The sequence below is a fragment of the Acinonyx jubatus genome, chromosome E4, assembly GCF_027475565.1.
Source record: "Acinonyx jubatus isolate Ajub_Pintada_27869175 chromosome E4, VMU_Ajub_asm_v1.0, whole genome shotgun sequence".
NCBI classification, from domain to species: domain Eukaryota; kingdom Metazoa; phylum Chordata; class Mammalia; order Carnivora; family Felidae; genus Acinonyx; species Acinonyx jubatus.
This window is the reverse complement of record NC_069395.1, coordinates 48,400,301-48,415,883: the sequence shown is the minus strand read 5'-3', so window position 1 is coordinate 48,415,883 and position 15,583 is coordinate 48,400,301. Positions and strand designations below refer to the sequence as shown.

The window sequence follows — 15,583 nt, the reverse complement described above, 5'->3', positions numbered from 1 at the left end:
ATTTGACAAGCTGTTTTAGAGGCTCTCTTGTGTTTTCAGCTATTGTTTTGTTAACTCACTCAGAATCGAGCATATTTGTTTACAAGTGTTGAAGCTGTGGCCTGAAGGTTTTTAATTTTGATATTTCTGAACTGAAGGCCAGTTTTAAGTTCCTGACCTAAATTCTCAATGGCCTTTGTTCTCCTACCTGGAAATGCATACGGATGCTACCTACATACGAGAACAAAAAGCAGATGTAGGTGTAGAATATAGACATCGCAGAACTACCAAATATCATTTCTGTTTTCTGAATTATGATTTGGGCTCATAGCATATTCCTAAACTTTTAAATGATACAATGATGAAAACACAGCCCGCAAGCCCTATGTTTCCTTTTCTCTAATCTTTTATGTTGAAGGTTACCTACTTAAGTGGAAGTAAATGCTTCAGCTGTAACTCCGCTTCAGAGAGAGATAAGTGGATGGAAAACCTTCGTAGGACAGTTCAACCAAATAAGGTAATAGTGGCTTTGAGTGTCTAAAAATGTATAACTCTGTAATCAGTAAGTTGATAGAAGGTAAATGCAGCAATCATACCTTAATTTTTATAGTGCTTTTAAAGCACATTTACTTTTACACATGTTGTACTCAAAATAATCTTATTGCAGATGTTATTGTGATTTTACCAAAATGGGTAAGAAGACTCCGAAGTTGGGGCGCTTGGGTCGCTCAGTCGGTTAAGTGTCTGATTTCGGCTCAGGTCATGATCTCACTATTCGTGAGCTCAAGCCGCACATCGGGCTTTGTGCTGACATCAGAGCCTGGAGCCTGCTTCAGATTCTGTGTCTCCCTCTCTCTCTGCCCCATCCCCTCTCATGCTCTGTCTCTCTCTCTCTCAAAAATAAATAAACATTAAAAAAAAATGACTCTGAAGTTATGTGACATGCCCATGTCCGAAGCTGGTGCACGACAGAAATGGGACTAGAACACTAGCTTCTGAACTGCTTCTTTTTTTATTTGCAGAAACTAGGCCAGTTGCCACTAGGCTGGCTATATTAGAACTTACATGATATTTTTTTAACCCAAGTAAATTGAGTACATAAGGCTAAGATTCTGATATCTTCTTGTTTAGAGTTTGCTATTATCCTGAACAAAGAGATAGCAATCCCTTTCATTATTTAATGACCACCCTTAATAAAGTATATAGTCAGTATCACCTCCTGTAAAGGAAAATGTTGTTCTTCTGGGATTTCAGCTTTCAAACTCGAACTCGTTATTTTTTTATAGGACAATTGCAGACGAGCTGAAAATGTTCTTCGTTTATGGATCATTGAAGCCAAGGACCTTGCCCCTAAAAAGAAATATTTCTGTGAACTGTGCCTTGATGATACCCTCTTTGCTCGTACAACCAGCAAGACCAAAGCAGATAATATTTTCTGGGGCGAACATTTTGAATTCTACAGCCTTCCACCTCTTCATAGCATCACAGTTCACATTTATAAAGATGTGGAAAAAAAGAAAAAAAAAGACAAGAATAATTACGTCGGCCTAGTCAACATTCCCACTGCCAGTGTGACTGGTCGCCAGTTTGTAGAAAAGTGGTACCCAGTGAGTACCCCTACGCCCAACAAAGGAAAGACAGGCGGACCTTCTATTCGGATTAAATCACGGTTCCAAACTATCACCATTCTGCCTATGGAGCAATACAAAGAATTTGCAGAATTTGTCACCAGCAACTACACCATGCTGTGTTCTGTCCTTGAACCAGTAATTAGTGTGAGAAATAAAGAGGAGTTGGCTTGTGCCTTAGTGCACATTCTTCAAAGTACCGGCAGAGCCAAGGTAAGTGGAAAAGGAGGGTTACATTACCCAAAATCTCTTCCCTACATTTTATGAACAAATAACCATACTATGTTTGGTATAGAGATCCAAATTGGAGAAGTATGCTTTGCTATCAGTAAAAAAAATAAAAAAATAAAAAAGTAGGAAGGAAACCTATTAGTAGTTGTCACATGCAGAAAAGATGGGGATTATAAAACAAAGAAGTAACATGGAGACACCAACAGATATTTATTTAAAATCCATTTGCGCGAAACATAGATACCAGGGCTAGCTCCTTATTATCTGACAGAACAAATGGTAGAATTGGTGTGCTAATCTCACAGTGTGTTCAAGATTATCTTTAGTTCCAGAGTGTGCTGTATGATGGTTTTGCTCCTCACTATATATTTTTTTTAATGTTTATTTATTTTTGAGAGAGAGAGGTACAAAGTACGAGTGAGGAAGAGGCAGAGAGAGAGGGAGACACAGGATCCGAAGCAGGCTCCAGGCTCTGAGCTGTCAGAACAGACCCCGACGTGGGGCTCAAACTCATGAATTACGAGATCATGACCTAAGCCAAAGTGAGATGCTTAACCAACTGAGCCACCCAGGCACCCCACCTAACTATGTTTTAAGTTAAGATTAACTGATGACTCTATTCCCTAGTCACAGAAGTAGGAATTCCAGAAGCATAGTGGGCATCAGCAAGAGTCTTCATGGAATTAAAATCCCTTGGTATTTCCAAGGGATATTATTTAACTGGTAGCTGTTTGATGACATTTTTTTTTAATATGAAATTTATTGTCAAATTGGTTTCCATACAACACCCAGTGCTCATCCCAATAGGTGCCCTCCTCAATGCCTATCACCCCCCCCCCCCACCACCCCCGTCAACCCTCAGTTTATTCTCAGCTTTTAAGAGTCTCTTATGGTTTGGCTCTCTCCCTCTCTAACTTTTTTTTTTTTCCTTTCCCTCCCCCATGGTCTTCTGTTAAGTTTCTCAGGATCCGCATAAGAGTAAGAACATATGGTATCTGTCGTTCTCTGTATGACTTATTTCACTTAGCATAACACTCTCCAGTTCTATCCACGTTGCTACAAAAGGTCATATTTCATTCTCTCTCATTGCCAAGTAGTATTCCATGTTTCATGATAGTTTTATCTAACTTCATCCTGGATAGAAGAAAAAATTGAGGAAGATGGAAAAAAAAAAAGTAATATACTAATTATATGAAGAAACCCACCCAACTGATAGACTCTGTGATCAGCCTGAACTATGATAATTACCATCTCTATGAGCCATATTCACTAGCCTGAGTCTCCATTATGTTGTATGCAAATGGATTATGGTAAAACCGTATTTTAGATGTAGAAGATTTCACAGCTAGAATAATTTATTTAGAACCAAACAATAAAATTAAATGCTTTTAAGATTTCTTGATATAAATCAGAATATATCCATATATCCAATTAATAGTCCCTTATCTAACTGCCTTCCTACTGATTATCATTTTTGTAGTTGAATTTTGTGATAATAATTTTAAGTTTTCTAGTGTTACAAATAGCTTACAGGTTTGTGGCCAGGTGTCATTGAAATTTTGAGTCTCATCTTTGAAATTGTACAGATTTGTTCATTCTGCTTTTCTATTACTTGAGGTTCAAGGATATGTATGTAGGATATTTTTCAACAACCTTATTGAGATACAGTTTACATATAATACACCCATTTTAAGTGGAAAATACAATGAGTTTTGCATATAATGTACCCTGGGAAACCACAACAATCAAGATAAAGAAAGTTACCTTCACCCCAATAACTTTCCACCTGTTCCTTAGTATATGAGTTTTAATAGTGACCCCTCACTTTGTTGAGCTTCCCCAGAGTAAATCCCATTAATGTTCAAAATGCTTAAATTTAAAATAAAAGTAAGTCAGCATATTTCCTTTGTTTTTGGTTTTGGAGACTTTGAAATATACAATGGATATATTACATCCATTGTATGTATATATACATATATATCACAAATACATGATGTTGTTACATTTAAACTGAACAACAGTAAACATTGAATTTTACATCAAGTTAATTTTTTTTGAGTTTATTTACTTATTTTGAGAGAGAGAGAGGGAGGGGCAGAGACAGAAGAAGAGAGAGAATCCCAAGCAGCCTCTGCGCTATCAGCCCAGAACCCGACATGAGGCTCAATCTCACAAACTGTGAGCTCATGACCTGAGATGAAATCAAGAGTCAGATGCTTAATGGACTGAGCCACTCAGGTGCCCCCATCAAGTTAATTTTTAGGACTGTTGGGAAAAGGAGCAGTTATTTCTTAAGGGCTTTATTTCTCTGTATGCCTTTTTCCTGGATGGATGGATGGATGGATGGACGGAAGGATGGATGGATGGAGGTAGGTAGGTAGGTAGGTAGGTAGGTAGGTAGGTAATCAGCCTAGAAAATGAGTTGAAGTGCTAAGTTTAAGAAATTCCATGTTGACACTGTGGACCAATTTGTAACTATTATATATTGAACACCTAATATGTACCAGAAACTATTAAATGCTGAAAATCTAGAGATGACTAAAAATACACACTGTCTTTGGCCTCATGGGGTTTATAGTCTTCTGGGGAAAACAGATAATAATTGAGTACTTACAGAAATAAATGTGTGATTACAGTCAGAAGTACAGAGAGAAAAAAAAAAAAAGACATAGGCACTACAGGAATGGGGAATACGGGACCTGACTGCTGCTGGTCAGAGAAGTCTTCATTGAGGAAATTATGTACACACTAGGATCCAAAGGATTTGAGGAATTACCTCCATGCCCCTGGGGGCAGGAACAAGGGTGGGAGTGAAGCAGAACTGAGAACAGCATTTCCAGAAGCTTTGTGGTAAATAGCATCTTGTGTTAAAAAGGTCTTGATATAGTCAAGGGCCTAAAAAAAAAAAAAAAGCCCATTGAAACTGGGACAGAATGCAGAGAATGGTATATGAGGAGGTTGGGAAGGTAGACAGAAGCCAGAAAATGTAGAGACTCGTAGGCCACATGCAAAAGTATGGTCTTTATCTAAAGTGTAATGGAAAACCTTTGAAGGAATTTTAAACTTAGAGCTGGTGGTACCTAAGCTTTTATCCTGGCTGACTTTTTTTCTTACAAATGAATCAGGCACCTTTAGTGTTAAAGCAGCATTTCCAGGATGTCTGATATTTCATCGGTTTCTTCTAACATATATTATTTATTCGGTTGCTTTGTGCCTGACTGAACATTATTCCACCAGGATTTTCTGACCGACTTGGTGATGTCTGAGGTGGATCGCTGTGGAGAGCATGATGTCTTGATCTTCAGAGAGAACACCATTGCCACCAAATCCATTGAGGAATACCTCAAGTTGGTGGGACAACAGTATCTTCATGACGCATTGGGTATGGAGAAGCAAAACATTGCTTTCTTTGCCTTTCAATTTTGCTTTTTCACCCTCGTAGGACAAACAGATTGAACTCAAGTTCAGCAGGTTACTAAATCCTAGCTGACTAGAGTGTTAAAGTTTGAGTTTCAGCTGTAAGCCTCTGCACTACTCACCAGTAGTACTGGTTTATTGCACGTTGGTTTATTACAATAAATGTACAGAAAGAGAAAGCCCATCAGTATATGCTGCAACTCCCAGGCGCTCAAGTTCCTGATGCTGAGATACACACCATGAGTAATGTCACTACTAGATCTGGGGGCACCCGTTTCCCCCAAAGTGTTGGTTATTTACATTATGATATAAATAGGTTATGTAATTCTTGAAAGTGTTAACATTTGTTATCATGCATTGAAAGTGAAAAAACTCTTACCAGTTCCCACAGCTCCCAAGTTTTGCCTTCAAGATCTCCAGAATTTTTAACAATTACTAAATTTTGCCCAGTCAGTAGTTCTTGCTGACTAGGCTACTCACCTAGAATTCCAGATCTGGTCTTGAAATTCACGCAGTTAACCTCTAGAGTAAGGCACTGGGCTGGGTGATATACATCATGATAAGGCAGATGTGAGTTTCTTGAAGAACAATTTCTTTTATCTCCATATCCCCAGTACTTCCCACAGAATGTAGAGCAGTACCATTGTATGGAAACATAATGTGAGTCGTATGTAATTTAAATTTCTTAGTGGTCACAGTGTTTTTAAAAGGGTAAGGAGAAACAGGCAAAATTAATTTTATTGATATTGTAGTTAAACCATTATATCCAAATACTATTTAGCAAGCTATCAAAATAAAAGTTATTAGTGAGGTAGTTTACTTTTTTTTCATACTAGCTCTTCAAACTTTAGTGTGTATTTTGCATTTATTACACATTCCAGTTTGCACTAGCCACATTTCAAGCGCTCAGTAGTCACATGTGATTATGACGGTTAGACAGTTATGTTGAATGAATGGATAGATTTTTGCCCTCAAGGATTTTATAAGATAGGGAGATAAGAAAGATAAGGATATCCCTATAGCCAAAGAGAGAGAGAGAGTGCGAGAGATCCTGTGCTTTTTCAAAGAATTAAAGAAATTATTCTAGCTGATGGGATTATGGAATTTCCCATGTAAGATACATAAACAATGTGTGTGTGGCTTGAAAGGCAGAAAGGTTAAATAAAAACAGATATTGGACAAGGGAAGGTGGTAGGGATTGGCATAGGGAAAGAACCATACTGATAAAAAGGCATAGCAGTATGAGAGAGCCAGGCACATATGAAATAAAACCAATTAGCTAAAAAATGAAATGAAAAAGACAAGTCAACAACAACAAAGAAGAAAAACAATTAGAACCAAATTGTTGAGAGCGTTGAATGCCAAGCTGAGGGGTTTAGATTTTAACAGTAATCACTGGTGAACCACTGCAGGTTTTGAGCAGGCTGTTTTCAATAGAATCAGTTTAACAAAGTGATTAAAATGGGTTGGTGAAGAAAGCAACTGAAAACAGAGACCAGTGAAGAAGCCACTGTAAGAAGGAGGGTAAGAAACCAAGAGCCTCTGATTGATGTGATCACCAAGAGTAAGAGGTAAGGTGGATCTGAGAAATATTCAAGAAGTTGAGCTGATGGGACCTGGCAACTTCAATTTGCGAGAATATGCCAGGGTTGGGGGTGGAGACCAGTTATTACAATGAATATTGGGCCTTGGTTACGAGAAGGATAATGAGGTTCTCAACAGAGGTAAAGAACACAGAAGTAGTAGGCTTGAAAGATGGAAAATGATATTTCCACTTCATGGGTATTCAATTTGAAGTTCTAATAGGAAATCCCAGGGGTTCTAGGTAAGAAATCTCAAGACATTTGCCTAGGTGTCTCCTGGAAATTTAGGACCGAGTTACCCATGTGGAGGGATAAATGAAGCTACGAGATTACAAGAGCAGAAAGAGACTGGGCCAGAGACAGGTCTTACAGTGCACCTACGCTTGTGATATAGATGGAAGGAAGAGGAGGAATCAGGAAAGTGATCACAAAGAAAAAGCATGCGTGCGCACATCCACACAAAGCAGGAAAACCAGGAAAATCCTGAGTCCTAGACACCAAAAGAAATGAAAGCAGCAACATCCTCAAGAGATTGAGGAAGGTAGAGGTTAAAAAAGAAAAAATGGCTGTTGCATTCGGTAACTTCACTAGTGGTGGCTGGGACTGCCATCAGGAGGACAGGAACTGGGTTGTACAGGGTAAAATGTGAATGACTGCTCAAGAAATAGGACCATCGTGCTAACAAGAAGTAGACTCACTATGGTAGCCATTAATTCCTACTCTGCAGAAGTAAATTATTTCTCTTCCTGCGTCCTGTCTTCGTATTCTTTTCTCTACGTTACGTGCTTTAGTTTAAGATCTAGTGGGAATTTACAAGAATAGTGAATATGGATTTTCATTGATACGAAAGTTACAGAGATTCATAGTCTCACATAAAGAGCTTTCTACAGTCATATCAGAAAGTATATCTCATGGCTTCCTTCAGTGATTTGTATTGCCTTCTAAAAGGCACTGATGAAGCATCTCAACCATACGTAGTCTCCATTATATGGACATAGGGGTAAATTATGTGTAGACCACCTACCTCTTAAAAATCAAATATCTGTATTCTGCCATTCAGTGTACTATACAGGATTTCCAAATAAATAATTTCCAAAGTGAAAAGTAGATGCAAGTACTTTGATAGGACTGTGAATAATTAGTTGATGGGCTAAATGAGACACGAAAATTCAGTGAGCATGGGAACAAATTCACATAACCCCACAAAGATCTCTTCCAAGAGCAAGGACCAGGGTAGTGAAAATAGCTGCCGCTTCCGAGCGCGTAAACAAAATTAATTGGTAAGCTTCTCCAGGGCAGAGATTCTCCTGTCTTCTTCCCACTTAACTGCCCACAGTTCGAGTTAGCCTTTATATCTTAGACTCTCAATGGCTGATTTTTCTGCTATATTTTACTTTTATAACAGAAACTGCCTTTTGAAAACAACTTACAGAGTATCTGTCTTGGAGCCAGTGTAAATTCAGACTTATTTTATATGGTTTGACATAGTAATAAGTGAATTTTCAAATAGTAATCCTGAAGAACTGCAAAATTTTCAGTTACCTTATAAAGATTGAATTATTTTTGTCATACAAGACTGTACTTACTATGGCAGGAGCCTCTAATCCTTCAGTAAGTATCAAAGAAAAAGGCTTCACAGTGAAGTCTCCGTAAACCAAAAAATTAAATTAGTAAGGACAGCTGAGCACTCAGAATAATTAAAGTTCAGTTATATTTCATACACTTTGGGCAAAAAAATAGATGTTCTTTCCAGACTGCCTGAAGAATTCTCAGAAAACTCAGTTAAAAGTTACCAGTCATATTATACAATATGTATTTATCTTGATTAAGGCATTATTATGTACTGCACAGACATAACTGAGGTGGCTCAGTTAGACTTGACTTAAAGCTTCCACCTGTTAACACCTTTTACCTTTGTGACTAAAATCAGATTGCATGTTGATACCCTGTGACACACAGAAATACCATCTATGAGATACAGAAAAGCCCCTGATTTCCACCCTTGGTGACAGAGGCAAATTTTATTTTAGCAATGATATGGCCATACCTACTGACTTATTTATACACAATTTGGATGCTAGATAGTAATGAGTTCATGATTTACATAGAAAACACGCCATAGAACGTTCTAGGTACAAAGTCACATTTAAACAATATAGTAAGCACCCCTTTGGCTCTGATCTTTTTCAAAGACAAGTGAGCAAATGCAAATGGATTACTGAATCTATCTCAATAATTTTTGATCAGGTAAGCAGCTTCTAGGTGCAAATCTATAAAAGGTTTGCCTTTCAGTGTGGTGTTTTCCACATTATCAGACAGGTTATAGTTTCAAAGGTGAAAATAATTCTCTCAGTTTGGGAGGGCTTTAAATATATCATAATCAGGTAAAAAAATCTTTAGACAATTGATTTATATAAATTTTGTTTTAAGTTTATTTACTTTGAGAGAGACAGAGACAGCACAAGCAGGGGAGGGGCAGAGACAGAGGAGAGAGAAACCCAAGCAGGCTCCGTGATGTGAGCTTAGGGCCCGATGTGGGGCTCGAACTCATGAAATGTGAGATCATGACCTGAGCTGAAACTGAGGATCAGACGCTCAACCAACTGAGCCACCCAGGCACCCCTAGACAACTGATTTACTTCTGGACCCTTGTATTATTTATTTGGCTCTTTTCTTGGAGAGTAAAAAATAATTCTTAAAGTTTATCAATGATTCATTAATATTAGTATTGTTTCCCTAAACTAGATATAGCCTTAAAGAACTCACTAAACAGAATATTAATGGTATAAATTTAGAGGTGGGCCAACTTTTATGTGGAATATTTGACATTGATGACTTAGTTTTAAATTTAGCTGCTCTTTTTTAATATAATTTATTGTCAACTTGGCTAACATACAGTGTATATAGTGTGCTCTTGGTTTTGGGGGTAGATTCCCGTGATTCAACACTTATGTAAAACACTCAGTGCTCATCCCAACAAGTGCCCTCTTCAATGCCCATCACCCATTTTCCCCTCTCTCCCACCTCCCAACTGTCAGATTGTTCTCTGTATTTAAGAGTCTCTTATGGCTTGCCTCCCACCCTCTCTGTTTGAAACTATTTTTTTCCCCTTCCCTTCCCCCATGGTCTTCTGTTAAGTTTCTCAAGTTCCACATATGAGTGAAAACATACGATATCTCTCTTTCTCTGACTGACTTACCTCACTTAACATAATACTCTCCAGTTCCATCCATGTTGCTGCAAATGGCAGGATTTCATTCTTTCTCATTGCCAAGTAGTATTCCATTGTACATCTAAACCACATCATCTTTATCCTTTCATCAGTTGATGGACATTTAGGCTCTTTCCAGAATTTGGCTACTGTTGAAAGCACTGCTGTAAACATTGGGGTACATATGCCCCTATGCATCAGCACTGCTGTATCCCTCAGGTAAATTCCTAGCGGTGCTGTTGCTGGGTCATAGGGTAGATCTATTTTCATTTTTTAAGGAACCTCCACACTGTTTTCCAGAGCGGCTGCACCAGTTTGCATTCCCACCAACAGTGCAAGAGGGCTCCCGTTTCTCCACATCCTCGCCAGCATCTGTTGTTGCCTGAGTTGTTAATGTTAGCCATTCTGACGGGTGTGAAGTGGTATCTCAGTGTGGTTTTGATTTGTATTTCCCTGATGATAAGTGATGTTGGGCATCTTTTCATGTGTCTGTTGGCCATCTAGATGTTTTCTTTAGAAAAGTGTCTATTCGTGTCTTCTGCCCATTTTTTCACTGGATTATTTGTTTTTCGGGTGTTGAGTTTGGTAAATTCTTTATAGATTTTGGATATTAACCCTTTATCCGATATGTCATTTGCAAATATCTTTTCCCATCCCATCGGTTGCCTTTTAGTTTTGTTGATTGTTTCCTTTGCAGTGCAGAAGCTTTTTATCTTGATGAGGTCCCAGTAGTTCATTTTTGCTTTTATTTCCCTTGCCTTTGGAAACGTGTCAAGCAAGAAATTGCTGCTGCTGAGGTCAAAGTGGTTGTTGCCTGTTTTCTCCTCTAGTGTTTTGATGGTTTCCTGTCTCACATTTAGCTCTTTCGTCCATTTTGAGTTTATTTTTGTGCATGGTGTAAGAAAGTGGTCTAGTTTCATTCTTCTGCATGTTGCTATCCAGTTCTCCCAGCACCATTTGCTAATGACTGTCTTTTTCCCATTCGATACTCTTTCCTGTTTTGTCAAAAATTAGTTGGCCACCCATTTGTGGGTCCAATTCTGGGTTCTCTATTCCATTGGTCTATGTGTCTGTTTTTGTGCCAATACCATACTGTCTGGATGATTACAGCTTTGTAGTAGAGTAAATTTAGGTGTTCTTTAAATGAGGTAAATTGTGTGGAAGCACATAGTATAGGGGACATTGAGAACATGTCACATACAAATCTTGTGAGAATTTATAAATATTTTTGGGTGTTTTCACTTTATGAAAAATTATTTTTAAATTGCATGTCTAGAGCCCCTACTCAGTGCCATGCACCATATTGGATACTTTTCTATTCGTGCATTATTTCTGATCCTCGCCACAGATCTGTAAGGGTGGGAGTTATTGACGCCATTTTATTAATAAGGCAGCTGAAACTCAGACTTTTAGTTAAATGACTTCTCAAGGCTCCCCAGTAATTAAGTGATTTGACCTTAGGTCTGTCTGATTCCAAAGCCTTTACTTTTTCCATCTACTAATTTCCTATTCTCCAAACATTTTCTTCCAAATAATAATTTCCCATCCTCTATTATAGCTACTTTTTAAATCTTCGCTTGCCTCACTACTTACCCTTTTGATAGAAAATACTCCTCATGATGCTACTGCTAATTAATTTTGCAGAAGTTTTTGTTCACGTCCATGAAATCTATTATAACTAGCCTGAACTTTGAATGATATGAGCAGATTTGAAAGGATCTTTGCAAGATCTACTCCTTTGTCATAAAGACCTGTAAAAACCCAAGAATAAGGGTGTCTGGGTGGCTCAGTCGGTTGAGTGTCAGACTTTGGCTCTGGTCATGATCTTGCAGTTCATGAGTTTGAGCCCCACATCGGGCTCACTGCTGTCAGTGCCAGGCCCTCTTCGGATCCTCTGTCTCCCTCTCCTTTTGCCCCTCCCCTGCTCACACTCTTTCTCTCTCGAAAATAAACAAACATCAAAAAAAAACAATACATGCTATCATTTCTGATAAATATTTATTGAACATCTGCAATGCTTTGAGAGCTATTTGGTAGGCTGGAGATTCAAACATGAATAGAAGCTGGCCCTGACCTCCAAGGGTATTCATCCTAGAGGTGTGAACGTGAGACAGACACGTGAACAAAGAGCACAAAACATTGTGAAACACAGAACCCTAGAACATACACAAGGTATGGTGTATAGTGGAGGATAAACAAGTAAGGAAAGGATTTGTTCGTTCAAGGAACGAACAATCTATATCCTATAGAGGATGGGATATATAAACAGTGCTTCTAAGCTTCTATGAAGAAATGTCTGCTACATTTTTTCTACTATTTTGAATGACTATCCCCTTTACAAGAGGTAAGCCTAGAGACCCTTACTCAAATCTATGTTTGACACCAGCATTAGCACTAACACCTTAGGTGGGTATTCAGTCAAGCGTGGGTTCTTTTTTCTTCTAAAATGATAACAACATTATTCATCCTGGTAGAGCAGCCTTATAACAAATAACGAGTTCCTGCTAATTAAATATATTTGTGGAGCACTTGGGTGGCTCAGTCGGACGTTAAGCCTCTGACTTTGGCTCAGGTCATGATCTCGCGGTCCGTGAGTTCGAGCCCCGCGTCAGCCTCTGTGCTGACATCAGAGCCTGGATCCTGCTCCAGATTCTGTGTCTCCCTCTCTTTCTGCCCCCCCACCTCAAAAATAAAGAATTTGTGGTTTCAGGTAAAAGATTTAAAGCTGTATCATTGTTGAAAGTATGATCATTATTACTATTTTTATAAATACCACGATGGTGAGGTTAGCGATTGCAGTTTTTCTGCTTCCAAGATGAGGAAGATAAACATCATATATGGGAGGTGGTAACCCTTGGGGTCTAAAGCAGCCACAATCCTTCATGCCCTCCATGTCAGGTCTCAGAAAGAAATTCCCGTTATACATTTTAGGATAGAAATCCTAAATCCTTTTATTCTGTTCAGGAAGACGCTGTTCATAGTTACACTACCTGTCACCTTCTCTCTTCAAACAGGGGAGTTCATCAAAGCTCTGTACGAGTCAGATGAGAACTGTGAGGTGGAGCCCAGCAGGTGTTCCTCTAGTGAACTGATAGAGCATCAGAGCAACCTGAAAATGTGCTGTGAGCTGGCTTTCTGCAAGATCATCAACTCGTACTGGTGAGCAGGTGTCAGTGCCTCAGCCTCTGCTCGTGGAACTTCAGTTTTTCCATGTAAAAGTCATCACAGTGTCAACTGTAGTATCTCCCACCCAGAGAAAGGGCTTAGGGGGAAGATGGGAAGTTTCCCTAATATAGTCCCCTCTGAAGTCCAAATCTCCACTGTAAGCAGAAGCACCTGTGAACTATCTACATAAATATAATATTTCCCCAGAATAGGAGGACCACGTCCTCTAATTCCCAAAGTATCTCAACGGCTTTCTGAAGTGTTTACCAGTGTTAGACAGTTGTGTTAATGATTTTTGATCATCGCTCCAACCCCTGCAATTGGTGAGATTTTGGAAGTTTTGAAGAATGCTCTTTAGAGAGATTATGGTAAGCTCTATTAAACCAGATGGTTCAGTCAGGAGCCTCATGCCATTTTCCTACGTTGCAAAACTAAATTTACACTAATCCCTGAGTTTTATGGCTGTGGGTTTCCGGTCTCCATCTGGGCTTCCGTGAATTTTCCACCAACTCGAAGCCATGAATCAGGCAGAATTCTCTCCACTAGGCTCTCCTCTTAGCCTGGCTCTAGAGCAGGTGCGTTGGGCCAGATGGGATCACTTGTGTCTTCTTGGGTTATGGTACTTTTGTATTTAGAGGTTTTGATCTTTTTTCCTTCCCCAGTGTTTTCCCTCGTGAGTTGAAAGAAGTGTTTGCGTCATGGAAGCAGCAGTGCCTGAACCGTGGCAAGCAGGACATCAGCGAGCGGCTCATCAGTGCCTCGTTATTTCTGCGTTTTCTGTGCCCAGCCATTATGTCTCCCAGTCTTTTCAACCTGATGCAGGAGTATCCTGATGACCGCACATCTCGGACTCTGACTCTAATTGCCAAGGTCATTCAGAACCTGGCTAACTTTGCCAAGTAGGTGTCACTGCTATAAGCACTTTTAAAAACATTGTTTAAAAAAAATACGTGACACCTAAAATTTGGATGAGGGTGGGGAGCCTCATCACTCGTATTACAAGATTTTCGTTATAGTGGTATTCAACATAGAAGAAAGAAGAAACAGCTTAATATTCACTTTACAGAGGAATGGTTCAGTAACCTATGGTACATGCATTCGGTAGAATATTTGCAGCCACTACAGTGTTCACCAAAAATGTCCAATAATACGGAAAATGATGCAGATACAATTATACTATATGGAAAGTGCTATTCAAAACTTGAGCGAAAAAGAAAAAGGATACTAGAAGATACATATGCTGTTATTCCAGAAATATATTAATACAAAAACTAAAGTATAAAACGTTAGGAGAAACCATCTGACAAACTCAGTGGTTACATTATCTAAGACAATTGGCCTGGCCCCTTCAAAGAAAAAAGTCAATGTCATGAAAAATTGAAAAGATCGAGAGGGACTATTCTAGATTTTAAAAGACTGCAATGCTTGAATCTTAACTGGATCTGAACTGGGAAAAAAAAATCTATAAGTCATTTTGGGGACAATTGAATGTGGACTATATATAAGATGATTTAAAAGTTTTAGCGTGATAATAGCATTGGTTTATGTAAGAGATGTTCCTTATTCTGAAGAAATGAGTGCTAATGTATTTAGAGTTTATGTCTGCAACTTAGTTTAAAATGGTTCAGCAAAAAAAAAAAAAAAAAAAAAAAGTGTGTAGAGAGAAAGTGAAAACAAACTTGGCAAAATGTTAGCAGTGGGTTAACGTAGAGGAATGGCATATGGTTGTTTGTTGTATATTCTTTCAACTTTTATATAGGTTTAAAATGTTTTAAAAAGGGAGTTAGAAAACCACTGGGGAGGAAATGCTCTCACATGTAAACAGCAGCTATGTTTGGGTGGTAGAGTGTGTCCACTCACACTCTTTTCTTGCCACTCTTCATTGTTTCCCAAAAAGACAAGATTCTCTATTAGCAGCGTATTGAAGGAAGAAAGTGGAACTTCAATGAGACAGATTGTTTCCTAGTGTAAATATTGGCTTTTTGGAAGTGTACTATTTTAACTTTGTGTACCCTATATTTACAGCAGCACAGAAATAGACATATTTACCCATATTTGAGCTAATTCTGCTAAAAATTACTTCTAGCTTCTTTTGAAAGAAATTTTCTGGGCTGAAGATACCTAGAATTTAGATGGGCAAAGAAGAGAGGTTCTTCTCTAGCAAAAATAAATAGCATGTAGTGCACACAGGCTTGGAGAAGCGGCATATATCTGGGAGACTCTGAAGAAGCTAGCAATATTGAAGGCTTCTACCGATGAGCATGTGGTAGGCAAACGAAGGTTATTTACAGAGAGCTCTGGATACCAGAAAAAAGAGAGTTAGCTTTCGCCAACAGAGACTAGAAGGCTATGCAAAGTATTTGATTGTT

General features: G+C 38.6%; 1 protein-coding gene across 14 annotated transcripts in view; it reads left to right on the top strand.

Annotated features, from left to right (window-relative positions):
- Positions 1-15,583, top strand: part of RASAL2 (RAS protein activator like 2) — a 353,917-nt gene that overhangs the window by 311,737 nt on the left and 26,597 nt on the right. For all 14 annotated transcript variants that reach the window (XM_027074299.2, XM_053209013.1, XM_053209015.1 and 11 more), the window contains 5 exons: positions 398-496; positions 1,266-1,820; positions 5,076-5,220; positions 13,064-13,208; positions 13,877-14,113. In XM_027074299.2, coding sequence (XP_026930100.1) covers positions 398-496; positions 1,266-1,820; positions 5,076-5,220; positions 13,064-13,208; positions 13,877-14,113 — 1,181 coding nt within the window. The remainder of the gene's footprint in view (positions 1-397; positions 497-1,265; positions 1,821-5,075; positions 5,221-13,063; positions 13,209-13,876; positions 14,114-15,583) is intronic.